This window comes from Myripristis murdjan, chromosome 19 (genome assembly GCF_902150065.1).
Source record: "Myripristis murdjan chromosome 19, fMyrMur1.1, whole genome shotgun sequence".
NCBI lineage: Eukaryota > Metazoa > Chordata > Actinopteri > Holocentriformes > Holocentridae > Myripristis > Myripristis murdjan.
This window is the reverse complement of record NC_043998.1, coordinates 772,594-790,624: the sequence shown is the minus strand read 5'-3', so window position 1 is coordinate 790,624 and position 18,031 is coordinate 772,594. Positions and strand designations below refer to the sequence as shown.

Here is an 18,031-nt window from a genome sequence, read left to right as displayed (position 1 = left end):
AATATGAGCCATCCATGAGAGCAGGAGCGCAACTACCTACTTTCTGAGGGGTATGCAGAGACATTACAGCCCCCCATTTTAATTTTAAATGATATCCTTCTTGGATATCAGTTACTGATTGGACGCTGCATCTTATCAGATACATCACAACAGCACTGTAGTGTTATATCCGAGTGCCGCTGTTATTGATCATATCATTTACACATGCACAAACAGCTGTTAAATACAGAAAATGCCGACTCTAAATAATTTCCCCTCCATCGCTTTGGTGCCCCCTCTAGCGTGGTGCCCCTATTAGCTGCATATATTGCATACCCACCTTTTGCGCCACTGCATGAGAGACTGTGCATTTTAACCAATAATTTGACTTCTGTAACATCTTTAATTTGAACACTGCCATATGTTATGTACCATGGATTCAATTTCTTCCTCTTTCTTGTGGCACATTTGATCATAATTTTTGTTTAATTAACATTTAATATTATTTTGCTTTCCGCCTATTTGATGATAGGCTTAAAATCATTTGATAAATATTCATGCAACCTGGTTTGTGAATCTGCTACTGGAGTGAATTTTGTATCATCCACAAACATTTCATGCTTTTAAAACCTTGATTTTCCCAAGTCTACTTTCTAAGCCATTGACATTTTTTTGTTGGAGATGTGTGAAACTATCCACCACCACCAGATCAACTCAACTCCCATGATCTTACCAGGACAAGTAAGATATTGATAGGTAAATGATTGCAACAACCACCTCCGTATTTTATGATCCTCTGCTTGGTTTGGTAACCTTCAACCACAATTCTACTCTTTGACTTTATGCAATTCCATAAAAGGGTTAGTGCAGGTAGAAAGAACCTATTTGTCCAAACAATTATTGCTGGCTTCCTTACGTTTTTCAACAACATTTCAATCTAACTTTGACTTTGATGGGCTTGATTAACTGAGGCTGAGATGCTGTTGATATAAGATCCTGAGCTCAGCATTAAAAAGGATATGGTGCAATATAAAGAAAGTAAAATATGTTCCAAAACACGGAGTAAATATATATGTAATATAAATTTGCATTATTCACATTAGAGATTCTACAGAAGATTATACCATATATGTAGAAAGAGCGTCAGGGTGCTCCACTTTCACCCATAGAAAAAAAAATATACACTCAGTGTCCACTTTACTAGGCACACCCATACAATCTAATATAATCCAATACACCTGTTCTGCCACAAAGTTTACTTTTATGATGTCTACACTGTGTTCCAACATATTATGCAAATTGGATTTCAGTGCCATAAACATTTAATTTTTTGTTTTTCAATTAAACTCATGGCTGGTATTGTGTCTTAGGTCTCTTTGGGTCACTGAAATCAATCTCAGACACCTGTGATGATTAGATTGCCAGGTGAGCCCAATTAAAGGAAAACTACTTAAGTAGGATGTTCCATACTATTAAGCAGCCACAGGTTTTAAGCACTATGGGGAAGAGAAAAGATCTTTCTACTGCTGAAAAACATGAGATAGTGCAATGCCTTGGAAAAGGCATGAAAACGTTAGACATTTCTCGCAAACTTAATCGAGATCATCACACTGTTAAAAGATTTGTGTCTGATTCAGAGCATAGACGGGTTCGCTCAGATAAAGGCATAATTAAGAAGGTTTCTGCCAAACAAATCCATAGGATTAAGAGAGCAGCTGTTAAAATGCCTTTACAGACCAGCAAACAGGTATTTGAAGCTGCTGGTGCCTCTGGAGTCCCACGAACCTCTTGGAGTAGGATCCTCCAGAGGTTTGCAGTTGTGCAAAAACATTCTATTCAGCCACCCCTAACCAGTACTCACAAGCAGAAACAGTTGCAGTGGGCCCAGAAATATATGAAAACCAATTTCCAGACAGTCTTATTTACTGATGAATGCCGTGCAACCCTCGATGGTCCAGATGGATGGAGTAGTGGATGGTTGGTGGATGGCCACCATGTCCCAACAAGGCTGCAACGTCAGCAAGGAGGTGGTGGAGTCATGTTTTGGGCCAGAATAATGGGAAGAGAGTTGGTCGGCCCATGCACAACAACGCACCATCTCATGCCGCTAAAAATACCTCTGAGGCATTGGCCTCCATGGGCATAAAAGGAGGAAACCTCATGGTGTGGCCACCATCATCCCCTGACCTCAACCCTATTGAGAACCTTTGGAGCATCCTCAAGCAAAAGATCTATGAGGGTGGGAGACAGTTTACATCAAAACTGCAGCTCTGGGAGGCTTTTCTGACATCCAGCAAAGAAATTCTACCAGAAACTGTCCATAAACTCACAAGTTCAATGGATGCAAGAATTGTGAAAGTGATATCAAAGAAGGGCTCTTAAGTTAACATGTAATCTGGCCTGTTAAGATGTTTTTGATTGAAATAGCTTTTGATGTCTGTAAATATGACCTTCTAATGCTGCAAAATCAACAAATGACCATTTTCAGTTCTTTACAACCTACAAAATGTTTTGAAAATCTGTTGTACATAATAGCTTGGAACAGTGTATTTTCATTTTTTTTTTTAAATACTGTTATCATTTTGAGTTTTGTTCAATAAAAATCTAATTATACTCTAACTGTTGATGACTTGAAAATTATACTGACTGTCATTGACTATCAGGAAAATTGGAGAAAAATATCAATTGCATAAGTTAATTGTGTTAATTGTGTGTGTGTGTGTGTGTGTGTGTGTGTTTTGTGCACACATATACATGTGTGCATGCATGAAACGAAGGATTCAAAAATAAAATAAAAGTTAATGATTGTTACTCTTATGTTCTTGGAGAAGAGGCTGCCATTTGCTTGTGATTTGGAGAACGATTCTGCACACTCTATGGGCATGCTCAGTCGGTAGAAGGCAACATCAGTGTTGCTGTTCTGTGAACCAAATGACCTCTGAGTGACCTTCAGGCATGGACATGACTCCACCGTCCCATCTATCCTTGTCACCTGAAACAGAATGATTAAAGGGTTAGTTCACTAATTTTGAACAGTTGTCATGTAAGACAGTAATGTTGGTGTCTTCCTGTCATAATTTTTGAGTGCTCCAAATGCTCAGCCCCCTGACTAGCATTCTTAAAATTAACCAAATGGTGTAAGAAAGGTTGATGGTTTAATAAAGAAAGAAAATCAATGGTAGAGGTATTTCCTAGCTATCTTTTGGTGAAAGTTGTTATTTTTGTCCTCCAAAATGCACAAATATGTTCAATGAAGAAAACAAACAATACAGTGCAGAAGTTATTTTATAAGGTAATTTGACCAAACATGTTGCAGAGTAAGTCAGATATGCATATGATGGTGCAGCCCCAGAGAACTTTCTGTTCTGCAGACCAAAACTACAGCCAAGCACATACTTCAGCCACTGAATGCGTTTGTCCAAGAGAATAGGCTTGATTGGAAGTGTGTTGGAGTCCAAGGCTATGACCGCTCGCCACTGAGGAGTAGCAGCTCGAATTCACAAGTTGGCACCGGAGGTAGGATGGACTCACTGCAGTGTTCACACAGCTGCCTGTGTGCACCCCTCTCATTAGGCTTTTGTAAGTTCTTCTTTCTAAATTTCTAACTTGATGTGTGTGTGTGTGTGTGTGTGTGTGTGTGTGTGTGTGTGTGTGAGAGAGAGAGAGAGAGAGAGAGAGAAAGAGAGAGTGGCTGCTCCTTGTGTTGTACAAGAAATAATATTATTAGGAATAATTTTTCCTCCTGTATGAATGGCATTTAGCTGAATAGCGTACACAGGTCTATGCTATTGTACTGGTACTTGGAGAGCAAAATTTTCTGAGGTGGTATGCAGTTCAAAAAGTGACCCTAACCCTGACCCTAACCCTAACCACGGATCTAGGCTATATGCATGCTGTAACCAAATTTCATGGCAATGCAATGCAATGCAAAAAAAAAAAAAAAAAGTTATTGATTTATATGGAAGATTAAAATTTTGCCAGCTGGTGGCACTAGAGGAAAAGGAATGGGGTCACAAAAATAGATACATTTCATTCTCTAGATCAGTGATTCCCAACCAGGAGTACGCGTACCCCTAGGGGCACATTGCAGGGGTACGTGGAAACATTTCATAACATAACATAATTTATAACATTTTCATAATTATTTTAAGATAGATATAAATATTCTCAATCATTTCACAGTAGGCCCGTCAATACATGTGTTCTACAATTAGTTTCCCTGGGGAAACAATAACCTGTGGCACAGCCGCCCCAAAATCACAACAGCTGCGTAGGCTACCTGCAGGCAATGGATAAATGGCTGAAACGTCCAGTTGCTCTGGATTCAGGAGAGGGTTCAGAGGGGCCCGCCGAGAAAAGGAAGAAAGTGGCCAACCCGAAAGCAAGGCAGTACAAGTAAAAATTACATTTTATATGGATTCACTTCAACGTCTGCGGACCCACCGCAGCCTCAGTGCTTCTTTTGCGGTGAAGTCCTGTCAAATAAATCAGTGAAGCCCGCCCATTTGCAGTGACACCAGAGCACCAAACACTCGGGAAGTGTTGGTAAAACAGAGGAATTTTACAATCGAAAGCTGTTGGAATTTAAGTCAGGTCAGACTGTAATGATGAAAGCCACAGGTGTGTCGAGCAAAGCACTGGAGGCGTCTTACGCTGTATCTCTGCTTGTGGCTAAATCAAAAAAGCCTCACTCAACTGTTGAAGAGCTAATTCTCCCTGCAGCGACTGTTATGGCTGAAATTATGATTGACAAGAAAGCAGCCAACGCATTCAAGAAAGTTCCCCTGTCGAACAACACCATGTCCCGTCGGATCGATGAAATGTCGGTTGATATCATTGGACAAGTCGTGAACAAAATAAAACAAGCCGGTCAGTTCGCTTTGCAGCTGGATGAAATGACTGATGTGAGCGGAGATGCTCAGCTCCTGGCCTTCATTCGTTACAAAGATGTGTCGGACATAAAGGAGAACATTTTATTCTGCAAAAGGCTGCCAGGAAAGACAACCGGGGAAGAAATGTTTCAGGTTATAGACAGCTTTTTCAACTAACATGATCTGCAGTGGAAAACCTGCACCCACATCTGTACTGATGACACGGCTGCGATGACGGGAAGCGTGAAGGGACTGTTTGGACACGTGAAAAAGGTAAATCCCAACATCAAATGGATGCATTGTATTATTCATCGGGAAGCACTGGCTAGAAAGATAATGAGCCCTGATTTAAGTGCTGTTATGGATGATGCTGTGAAGGTGATAAATTTAATCCAATCCCGACCACTGAATCACAGACTGTTTGTAACTCTTTGTCATGAGAGCAGCACAGAGCACGAACAGCTATTGCTTCACACAGACGTCCGCTGGCTGTCTCGTGGGAAAAGGCTACTGAGACTTTTTGAACTTCGCAGTGAAGTTTTTGTGTTTTTGACGGAGCATCTGCATCCTCTTGCTGTGGTGTTTGAGGATGCCCGGTGGGTGGCACACCTGGCATATCTCGCTTATGTGTTTACCAAACTTAACGAGCTCAACCTATTACTTCAGGGGAAGGAGTCACACATCCTGAAAATGTATGACAAAGTTAAAGGATTCACAAAAAAGCTCAAACTATGGGAGAGGAAATGTTTTTCCCACTACTTGATGTCCATCTTGCCACCACTGATGTTGCCAGGGGTCCAGTGGTCAAACTGGTGCAAGCACATCTGTCCAAACTCTGCACTGATTTCAGCCAGTATTTTCAGGACATTGAAGAAAAGTCAGAAAGACTGGATTGGGTGAGGAATCCATTCAGTGTGAGTGAGAGTAGCAACAACCTTCCTGCAAGGCTGCAGGAGCATCTGATGGATTTATCGTCTGACCGTGGGCTGAAAATGGCATATGCTGAGAAGACACTTACTGAGTTTTGGTGTGATGTGGAGAAGGAATATCCTGAACTTGGAAAACATGCACTGATTGAACTTTTGCCTTTTGGTTTTACTTATATGTGTGAGGTGACCTTCTCAGCTTTGACACACATCAAAACCAAGCAGAGGAACAGACTGGATGTGGAGAACAGCCTGGTAGCAGCTGTTTCGACACTGCCCACAGAACTTTCAAAGCTTATGAAAGACAAGCAAGCTCAAGAGTCTTGTTAAAGCTGAGATGATTGATGAAAAGAAAGTAAAACTGCTGTAGTCAGTCTGAATATTATTTTTTGTTAAGTGTTTTGTTCCTGATTTTCAAAAATTTAAATGCCTGTTGAAAGGGGACTTATTCAAAGGTTCTCCAGTATTTGTGGTAAATGTTATAAGAGTTAGATATAAAAATTTATTATTTATTTAGATTTTGTATTTATTTATTTATATTACTCATTTATTTTCAAGGTAACATATTTATTTTTGTTTAAGTAATTTGAGTTAAAAAGAAGAAAATGCCTGAGATTTAATTTAAATTAAGGAAATGAAATAAAGTGATTTTCATGTAATAATCAGTTGTGTTACATTCTACTTTTGGAGAATCACCAGCACAAGAGTGAGGGGGGTGCTCATGGTCTAACAAAAAAGCTCAGGGGGTACACAAGACAAAAAAGGTTGGCAAACACTGCTCTGGATCACAATTTCTCAAATAGGGGTACGCGTACCCTGGGGGTATGTGGAGGAACTCCAGGGGGTACATGAAATTTTTAAAAATTATACAATACGTTGATCCGACCGAGCAATCTAATTGGTCAATCAGATGTTTAGAATATTCTCAAATGAGCATGACAGCACAGCTAGCTGTGCTCAAATGAAAAATACCTCATCACTGAAAATATTACTCCGCCTACATCTTATTGCCCGAGTCTGTGTGGTTTATTTGGCGACCTAAGTTTGGATGAATGGCTGAACGAGGAAGAGAAGACAGAACAGAAAAAGGAGAGATACGCGAGAGTGACGAGTGAAGAGCTGGATCAGCTGGAGAGGTCAGGAAATGAAGCCAGTATGGCCCAGTCAACGTCTTGGGCCGTCAAATGTCTACAAGACTACCTGAAAAACACCTGGCAAACAGTTGATTTTTTCAACTGTAGTTAAAGAAGAGCTAAACAAGATCCTCCGTGAATTTTATGGAGCTTTAATTTCTATAATAAAGAGAATGAAATGCCTCAGAAGAGTGAGCACCACGGACACTACCTGCTGAGGCAAAGTCAGCACCACGGACAGTACCTGCTGAGGCAGAGTCAGCACCATGGACAGTACCTGCTGAGGCAAAGTCAGCACCACGGACAGTAGCACCTGTTAGCCTAAAAATGACTGAGAAGTCGGCAGAAGTGTAACTATCAGTCTATGAAAAAATTATTTTTTTCCAGCGGATATTCTAGTTACAACATGATTAAGCTAGCTAAGCAGTTTTCTGTTGCTATGTCTGGTATTTATTCAGTTTTGGGAAATCACGATGTCAGGAAAACAGAAGCCCAAGTTGGCTGGCTGACAAGGACTACTTACCATTAGATCTCATGTATGTGCAAAGCAGTTTTGTGTTGCTATGTGTGTTGCTAAGTGTTGCAAGGACTAGTTAACGTCAGATCTCATGTATTTCCACTGAAATGGAGAGAATACTAGTGCTCACAGTATGAATACATTTTGATTATACATTTTATTTTGTTGGTAATAGTTGTATAATCGCATTATTACACTCGAGGGTGTGCTTGACCGTCATTATTGTCACTTCATACCAGGGGCGAAAATTCCATTTCACCGGAGGAACTGAACAGTTTAGAGGATGACAAGGATGAGGTAAACACAAAGAAAACCACGAAATGGGCAGTTAAAACATTAAGAGACTTCCTGGCTCAGAAAAACATGGACATCAACGTTGAGAGCTACACTGCCACTACTCTCAGTGACATTTTGCGACTGTTTTATCCGTCTGTCCAGTCGACTAAGGAAGGAGGAGAATACAGTGTTGCCAGTTTGAGGAGTTTGAGAGCCGGCATTAATCGCCACTTAAGAGACGTCAGCATCATTAGGAACACTATGTTCAAGAGCAGTAATGCGGTTTTTAAGGCGATACTGAAGCGTTACAGAAAGAGTGGGAAAGACACCAGCTTCCACCATCCTTGTATCCCTGAGTCGGACCTTGAGATAATCAGATGTTCATCTGTGCTGTCTCCCGATATGCCCCTCGGCCTCGTCAGAAAGGTGTGGTTTGACATCCAGCTGTGTTTGGCTCGTCGTGGCAGGGAGCGGAACCGTGAGCTGACCATGACATCTTTCAGCATCCAGAGAGACGAGGATGGCGTTGAATACATCAGCCTAGCGCATAATCCTGACACTAAAAATCATAAAGATCGGAACGACACACACAAGCAAAACCTAAGAGGTTTTATGTTCGCAAGGCCCGGGATCCCCTGTGTCCAGTAAAAAGTTTCAAGTAGTACATCTCTAAATGTCCCCCAGACGCAAAATCTTTTTATCTGCACCCAAAGCGCTCCATCACCGTGGCATCTGATGTGTGGTACTCCAGGGAGCCGATGGGTGTCCACTACCTGGGAGACATGCTAAAAAAAAAAAAAAAACAGTGAAGAGGTCTGTACAATTCTAATAATAATGTAGCCCTATGTATTATGCCTAACCCCTCTTCTGCCCTCATTAATAGCCCGTGTGTTTATTATTGTTTCTTTAAGGTGGGTCTGTCGTGGATTTACACGAACCACAGCCTCTGTAGCACGGCTGTGGGTCGACTCTCAGACGCCGGGCTGGAGACACGCCAGATCATGTCAGCAGCCTGCAGGCTTATTGTGCTCTGTCAGTCCAGGAGAGACGAGAATGGAGCAACATTTTGTCGTCCCGCAACGTCCCAACCAGCAGTGGTCAGGGTCCACAAACGTTAAATCTCCGTCCTTCAAATGCCACTATGATGGACATGCCAGTATCTCCATCAAATTTCACGATCAACGGCAATGTTGCATTTAATTTTAAATAGTTCGTCGCCTGTCTTTCTGTCTTGCTTACCTTACTTACTTACTTGTTTGATACACATTTAATGATCAGAGTGAATGGTGGATAATATTTATGAAAATGATTTAGGATAGACTTACTTGCTTGATACACATTTAATGATCAGAGTGAATGGTGGATAATATTTCTTGCAATAAAAATGATTTAGGAAACTATCTGTGGACTTTGATTCTTTGAAACAAAATTTCGCATCATCCTCTGGACACACACAAGCGGTAAGAGGTGCACTTGCCCTCTGAAATGATACTTTGTATCACGTAACATAACGTTAAGCAGTCATCTCACTTAGATAGATTTTTATTGTCATTGCACAATCATATACGTATAATAATGCAACGAAATTAGGGCTCAGTCCTTTCGGTGCAGGGGAGAATAGAAAGCATCGTGCATCTTGCTAGTTGAATAGCCAAGTCCAGTAATAGATGGCTGCAGCCATGTCTCTGATATCAGAAAAAATGCAACAGTCACGGAAACACTTGTTGGATGTGCAAGCACAGTTCGTCATCCCATGTTCGCCATGGACCTGGCGCTGGAAAATGCTGGGAGGCGGCGGTCCTTTCAGCCGTGTCAACGCGCCGGCCCTGCAGCCTCGGCGTCCTCCAGAATGTCCTGGCAGTGACGAAAGTCCGGTGAAATTGGCATCCCGCAGCGCAATCCCAGGCTCAAAAGGTCCTGATAACTGTTGTTTCCTTTGCTTGTTTACGTTTCCTCCTGGACTTGTCACTGGGAAGAACTCTCCACGGAGACCCCGGTGTTCTAACGGCGTCCTCCGGAATGTCCTGGTAGCGATGAAAGTCCGGCGAAAATGGTACCTCGCAGCACAATCCCCAGCTCAAAAGGTGCTGACGACTGTACGCGTACATTGCCCAACATAAGGTGGTGTTTTAAGCTAAAAACACAACCGTTCACACATACAAAAACATATAATACGGCACCGAGAGTGGAGAGCTGTAGCCGCTGCGTCTATGCGCGCCGCCATGGCAACCACCACTGACTAGGCCTAATATAACAGCTGCAGGTTCTGTGGCCAGAGCCACTTACCTTGGCAACGCGTCACAAGGAGATATTAAATAGTCCACTCAGCTGCTTCTTGTGGAAAAACGTACGATTTTAACGGTAAAAAACAACATTAACGTATTAATAATTGATTTAATTTTTATTTATTTTGTAAGTGACCATGGTATAAGCTGTTAGGAGCTCCCCTGTCCTATCTCTATCTGCGTGTTTTTCCTCTGTTTTCCCCTCCCCCTATGTTTTGTTGTTGTGAGTCTCCCCTTGTAGGCTGGGCGTGGCAGGCTCATTGTCCTCATCTCCCTCATCTGCCTCCTCATGCGCACCTGGTTCCCATCCTGCTAATCATCTCCACCACTCTGCAGTGCATTTAACCCCGTTTCAGATCTCCACTCTTCGCCAGTTCGTCCTGCACCATGCGTAGTAACGTCCCGGCTCTCCCTTGTGTATTTGGCTCTGCTTGTTTGCAACCTATTTTTTGAATTTTGGCTCTTTTGCTCTGTTCCTAGAGGGTCCTGCCTCCCCTGTGCTCTGCCTGCCGTGTCCAGCCTCTCCAGGATTTCTCCGTCACGTTTTTGTATTTTGCCTACCAGTGTTCGATTAAAGAACTTTGTTATTGTCACCGATTCCGCATTGTGGATTCAGTTTGATGGATGCCAAGGCTTAACATAAGCGGGATAATGCCCTACGAGGTGTCCATTATCAGAAATGAATGGACGACGCGCAGGCGTGAACCGGTTGCTTCTGTGAAATGGACACCTCGTCGGGCATTATCCCTTACATAATTTGTGTGCTTTGCTGAAGCATGGACTATGGAGTCAAGTATGACATGTTTTCAGTCAAACAGCTTGTTGACAACTGGAATATTGGTCTAATTTGCCATTCATCAACTCAGTAGAGACAGAACTGATAATGATCTGAACACACTGAGTGTATATTCCACAAAACTCCACTCACCTCTATGTGTGGGTGGTTGGGTGGGACAGTAATGAACTGAGGCAGCCTCTTGCTGAGCCACATAGTGATGTCTCGGTTCATATTGACAGCAAAGGGTTCATAGCCTTCCTGCAGGCCACAGATGGTGAAGTATTTTAGTGTGCTGACATCTTTACCGAAGTTCATTCTGCCCACTTGACACACACCCAGACTGCAGACTGGGACAAAACCTGGGGACACAGAACAGTAAACATTTGTGAAATATCTACATCTCACTAAGGATTACTGCAGTGAATATGAACTCAGGTAATACTACCCTAACCAATATTCCACAATACAGAATGTTTTACTTGGCAGGCTTTCATTTAAGTGTTTTTCGTCATTTGTTTTCATGTGAAAAAACAGTATAATTGTAAGTACACAACTCAAAAAGCAGAGTACATGTGGTTGCACAGCACTAAACTATTCTTTCAAAATACTAAAAATACTAAAAATATTTCAAAATATCAGGAAACAACAAAATGTAGCTTCCAAAGACAAATGCACATCTACACATTAAGCAATCTTTTCCAACTTCATCCCCACTCACCACAAGCCTTATTAACATTATCCATCCAAATTATGCATCCATGATACATCCCGATTCAACAGGCAAGTTCCAGTTCCATCTTTAAGTCTAAACTCAAAACATATTTATTCTCTAAATTATACCCTACAGTACCCAAAACAGTATAGCTGGAGTAAGAAATTTTAAACATTGTATCCTGTTATGTATTGTGTTATGTATCTTAAATACATAACTGTATTTAAGATACATAAATACAGACCAGTTATGTATCTTAAATACATAACTGGTCGAAAATGTAACTTGTCATTCCTATATGTACGCCTTTATGACCTTTGCAGTGCCTCATTCTAGTTGATTTGTATTCATATTCTCTGAACATGAACTGTTTTTATTAGTCTTCTAATTTCTTTTTGTAAAACCTGTTTTGTAAAACTAGAACCTGAACTGATGTGGATGACACTTTTACTGTCAGATTCTTTCTTGCCAAGTCTTCCCATTACAATTTTCCTGCCTGGATAAACTCCCTATTAATTTCACATGAAAGCATCTCACCAAAAATGACTGTGCATTCAGTATTCATTTTGCTATTATTACTCATGATGGGTTGGACATAAGTATGTCCATTTGATATCATTTGATAGCACAAATCCTTACAGTATTATGTGTGTATATATATATATATATATATATATATATATATATATATTAGGGGTGTGCATCTCTCCAATATAAGACGATCCGATACGTATCTCGATACATGGGGTGCGATTCAATTCAAGAACGAGACATTTTAGAATGGAACAATTGGGTTTGATTCGATTCAGTAGGATTACGATACGATACGATTCGATTTGGTACGGTTTGATTCAGTGGGGTGTGATGCAATCTGATAGTTCCTTGTTGAAAGTCAATTTACATTACACTGTCACATTACAATGTGGCATTGCCTTCAAAAAGATTTATCAAATACTAAAGAACAAGTATATTTGTAAATAATTGTCATGTTTATTAGTGAAACATGTTACTGTAAGAACAATATTCAAGTTTTGTTGGCACAGATTAAAGCCAAAGAAACAACCAAACAGAGATCTCTGTATTATCATCTATCTCTTTAGCCTCGGATCAAGCAACAATGAGCTAGTGAGGTAGAACAAAACATTTCAAGACATCCCTTGTGCAAATTTTTCAGAAAACAGAACATAAAGTGGCCAACTGTAAACAAAATATCAGTCTTTTTTAAGTGCTGTTTTGCAATTCAACATACATCTGCCTGATCAAATCTTGCACTAGTGACTGTACTAGTGTATTTCACTTTTTAAAGTGCCATTTTGCCACATGTAAACTGAAAACAATAACTAACAAAAACAATAACATCTCATTCATTTTCTATTAGTTTTTACTCTTCTGAGACAGTGTCCATTCCTGTATGCTTGGTGCACTCACACATGTACACACACTTTGTTTTGATCATTATGAATCTTAATCTGTCTGTCTTAATCATACCATACATACAGTGAAGAAGTTCATGTATGCTTGTGCTTGTCAAGGTTCTTCTTGAGAAAAATCAGTTGATCAACATGATCATGTCGGAGTACACTGCGTTGTGCAGAAACAATATCTCCTGCAGTGCTGAAAACTCTTTCTGAGGCCACACTGGTGGCTGGTATACAGAGGTATGTTTTGGCAAGAGATGACAGCAGTGACAAGTCCGCCTGTGCTTTCCACCACTGTAGTGGGTTGTCAGTCAGGGGCAAAGGATTACGTTCTCTGCATCTCATGACTTCCTCACTGGCCTTCTCTCTTGAAGATTGTGCCGCTGCTCTTGCTTCAAAGGTTTCTCCAAACAGCTGATCCAGTGCTGCACTCTTTCTCTTTTTGCACAGAGGTTCATCATCTGAAATACAAAGCAATTACTTTATGTTACTGGTTGTTTGCCATATGTCTTGAGAGCTTTTCTTTCACCTTATCTTAATATGCTTATACCTCAGTATGTATAAAAAAAAAACACCTTTTGGCTTATCCTGGATCTGAGGACCAACCATCCCGTTGTGTGGATCTCTAGGAGCAGGGTCTCTCTGCACTGGATCCCTTTGAACACCCGCTGCTTCCTAGTGAAAATCAATGTTAAAAAAAAGTTGGCAAAAATGTTTACCATTGATAATAAACTCAAAATCTGAATTAACTAAATAGTGTGTCATTTTGTTAAATCCAGGACACACTATCAATAGATGATAAATCATGTGCAGTAGAATACAGATTGAAATATGTTCAACAGCAGCTGTTAGAATACACTATGATAATTATTTTGTATTTAGTTAATGAAAGTGTGAAGGTGTGTTTGTTTGGCTTACCTTGTTAAGCAGGGCAGTAGCTTCAGCTGAAATACTTATGAAGATCCTCTCAGCATCATCATCACTCAGGAATGGGAGAGTCTTAAAGAGAGGGTCTATAGCAGATGCAGTGTAGAGGAGGTCCTCAAGATGCCTTCTTCATCTCAGTGATGAGTGGTGTGTCTTCATCTGCTGCTTCAAAGTGCTTTTTTAGTTTTGCTCTGAGTGGGGCAATCATTGATACTGTGGGCATCTCATACTCAAAGGATACAAAGGATAGTTGTCACTACTTTGACAGGTGCCATCAACCTGACGATGTCTTCAGCGTTGCAGATGTCTTTCTCATTAAGAGTATTCACCTCCTCTCCTTTTCTGAGCTCCCTTGACATGAGTGTGGCAAAAACTGCAGGCTGCTGTTCTAAAAAGCGTTCCAGCATGTCATGGGAGCTATCCCACCGGGTTGACACATCTTGAAGGAGTTTGTGGGAAGGCAAAGTCAGTTGCTGCTGTTTCTCCCGTAGGATTTCAGCTCCCTTTATGCTGCGGTGCAAGAACTCAACCACCTTCCTTTTCCCAGTAGCCTTGCAGCAGTGTCCACTTGAAAGGCTTTCTGGGAGGCCAGATTTAATGTGTGAGCAAAGCAACTGAGGTGTGGTGTCATCTCTGCCTCCACTCCAGCTGCAATCATATTTCGGGCATTATCAGTTACCAGGGCTGGTTCTTTATGAGCAATGTTCCAGTCAGTACATGTTTCTTTTAATAAAGCACCTATGTTTTTGCCTGTGTGACTCGTTGAACACTCTGGTTTGTAAAACATGACTCCTCAGCTCCCAGTCAGGAGAGATGTGGTGCGCTGTGATTGTCACATAAGAGTCAGTTGCACATGACGTCCAGGCATCGGTGGTAATTGCCACTCGTTCTGTGTTGAATAGCTGTTCTTTGACTTCATTCTTAACTTTGTTATACAGCTCTGGCACACACTTGTCCGTGAAATGCTGTCGACTTGGTATAGTGTACTGGAGCTCTAATGTTTTAATCCTGTCCCGAAAGCCCTCATTTTCCACTACAGAGTATGGTCTCAAGTCTTTAACAATGAACCGGGCGATTGAAGCCGTTATTACCATGGCTCACACCGCGTTGTGGCAGAGTTTTGGCTGGAAGAAGTCTTGTATGTCACAGAGTGAGTGTTGAGATTTGTCGTACTACCGGTGTACTTTAGCGCGGTTTTACACTCTTTACATATGGCGACGCTTTTATCCAGTAATCCATTTTTCATATAAAATCCAAATTTTCTCCAAACTTTGGATTTTAAGCCTGCCGGTGCGTTGTAAATCTTGTCCGAGTCAGCCATTTTTTAACTTTCCCTCACAAACACAGTGCTATCTGGCATGACTACGACAAGTCTCGCGAAAATTTTATGTTCGGGAGCGAGAGAGAGTCAGAGATGGAAAGCGGGAGATACAGACAAGGAGCAACACAGCTATCAGCAGCTGCATCAGCAATATAAACCGATTTATAACGTTGTAATCGGGCCATCGGCCGGTTCATGCTACATTTAGACCGATTCAGGGGTCCGTGTTCCGATGCACTCACATCTTTTAAATCAAAACAGAATTTCCAATTCAAATTGGTTATTTGTTACACGCCTAATGTATACACACACACACACACACACACACACACACACATATATATATACACACACACACACACACACATATATACACACACACACACACACACACACACACACACATATATATACATATATACACACACACACACACACACACACACACACATATACATACATACATACAAAAACAGAATTCTGAGGTATGAATAACAGCTATGATGATTACTGCTATGCTGTGTAATGTTGTAGTGTAGTAGTGAATTAGAATGATAATGTATAATGATTACCCATGAGCAATGATTGACGATGATTAATGTGATAATACTTAAGAACATGGATGGATGTAATCAATGAATGCAATCAAAAGAAACAATCAAATGTAGTGATGGTTGTCGGCCCTGCCCAGCTAGATTATGGTAATGTTAATCTTAGAAAGAGCTGTTGGGAAAATGGAGAGCAAGATAGAGTATAAAAAGCACCAAAAATGTTTTAGAACCATCGGGGTTCTTTCTTCGTGGTCAGATCCAGGAGAAGGAGTTTGTGGACTACATTACCACCGGAGAGACTTCAGCTGGAACTAGCAACCAATGTACAGAGAAATAACTACTCTTTCCAACCAGCTGAGGACTAAACTGGACTTTGGATTTCTCTCTTGTTCACACTGCCTTTATGGGACTGCAATACTGAATGGACTTGGGGACTTTGTACTAATTCATGAGATTTGTAGGATTTCAGACTCTGGCAGAAAAAGGGGAACTGCTGCTGCAGAGCAGTCACGGTCCCCTCTCTTCCTTCCTCAAACTTATTCACAAAGCCATTTTAAATCAGCATAACCTGAGATTATTAAATATTTTGAATTTTTGAGGTTTACAGATTTTGGATTTATTTGTGTTGCTTTGCGCCACTTAATTTTGCAATACATTCAACTAATTGGAATTTAAGAATAATTGTCGACATTTCATTTATGATTTTTGGTGACAGTAAAATAACAGGTTATAGCTGTACAGCACTTTAAAGGTTTCTGTAAGGGTTACTCTAGCTGAGGATATTAACTGAACCTTGTGGCTATTTATCCATGCCACTACACTAAACATAGCAAATAACAAGTGCACAGATCTGTAAGAGCTGCCATTAAAGAGTGTGACTGATGCTTGTATCCGTCTCAGGGGACTATTCAGGTGGGTGCAGCTCCAGTGGAAGCAGGGTAGGCACTTGCATGTAGGTAGTTAGTAGCTAGCTGTGTCTTCTTGCCACCGGCTTAAGCAAAACTCAGCAGGACTATTAGCAGTAAAGCCTTTGCGGCTTGAGGTTCGAACCCTTCACATGGAGAGCTGGTCCAGATCACCTGTGCAGGGGTAACTGGGATCTAACATCTGGGGCTTGACAAGAAATAGGGATTTTCCTGGCCAAAACAACAGCCTCTTATAATGGACATTCCCAAGAAAATCTTACAATACCCACTCCCAAGAGAATCTATATCTAGTCTGGGATCTACTCTGTATCTTGTTTAGAGAGATCCCACCTTACTCAAAATGTTGCCCTATGGCAATTTATTAGACCTGTCTTGACCAGAGATTATATTCAGTGACATGCTGCCCTTTCTATAGAGACTGACAGAAAAAAGCTGGCCTGGCTTTCTCACCTCCTTCTACAGTAACAGCACTGCTCATTCTGTTATGGCACTTGTCCTGTTGCCTGGCAACTAATAAAACAAGTCACCACTAACAGTGCAAGAGTACGAAAATGGAGAACCATCAAGAAGCAGTTTCTACCAGTTTGTGTAGTGTGGCATCATCCTAGAATTACACTACTGACTTCCAACATGATTCCTTTGTTCACATGAGTACCAGGCTGATGCAAGGTCACAGTCTAGGGGTGCTTCCATGATCAACTACAAAACTGAGGGGCTGCTCAGACCTGGCATTAACATCCGTCCAAAATGATTTGATCACAAGTGGGCAGCACTAAATACAGATGTGAATGCACTCAAACATAAAAAATTCAATTTTTTTTTTTCCACCAGGGGGGAATCTTAGCCTTAGGGGCCGTTTACACGACAACGATTTTCACAAAAATGGTAAACTTTTGTTGCGGTTTGGCCTTTCATTTACACGACAACAGCATTTTAGGTGCTTGAAAACGCAAACTTTTTAAACCGGGCTCCAGAGTGGAATTTTTTGATAACGCCACTCTCCCCGCCGCCGTGTAAACTGGCAATACGCAATTCTTGTGAAAACGATGACAACACGGCCCCACTTCTCGCGTGACTATGACATTTTCAGCCATGCGCGAACAGGAAAACAACAACAATAGTGGACTATCGAACTGTTTGTGCGCAGGCACGCAGTGCTACTCTGTGGTGTTACATTGCAAAGTTCACCACCACCTACTGGCCTGACATGCACACTTACAGCGTTTTCAGTTGTATTTGTGGATCCGTGTGAACGAGAATTGTTCTCACAGCGTTATCGTATAAATATGGAACTTTTTAAAAACGCAAAGGAATGAGTTTTCCGTTTTCATCAGAACTGTTGTTGTGTAAACGGGGCCTTAGTGTTGAAGAAAAATATAACAGTAACACAAGATGTTTGGGAATTTTATAG

General features: G+C 41.2%; 1 protein-coding gene across 1 annotated transcript in view; it reads right to left on the bottom strand.

Moving 5' to 3' along the window:
• Positions 1-18,031, bottom strand: part of ryr2a (ryanodine receptor 2a (cardiac)) — a 666,625-nt gene that overhangs the window by 350,268 nt on the left and 298,326 nt on the right. Inside the window, exons 29-30 of the mRNA XM_030078094.1 lie at positions 10,916-11,124; positions 2,792-2,971 (exon numbers count right to left, since the gene is read on the bottom strand). Coding sequence (XP_029933954.1) covers positions 2,792-2,971; positions 10,916-11,124 — 389 coding nt within the window. The remainder of the gene's footprint in view (positions 1-2,791; positions 2,972-10,915; positions 11,125-18,031) is intronic.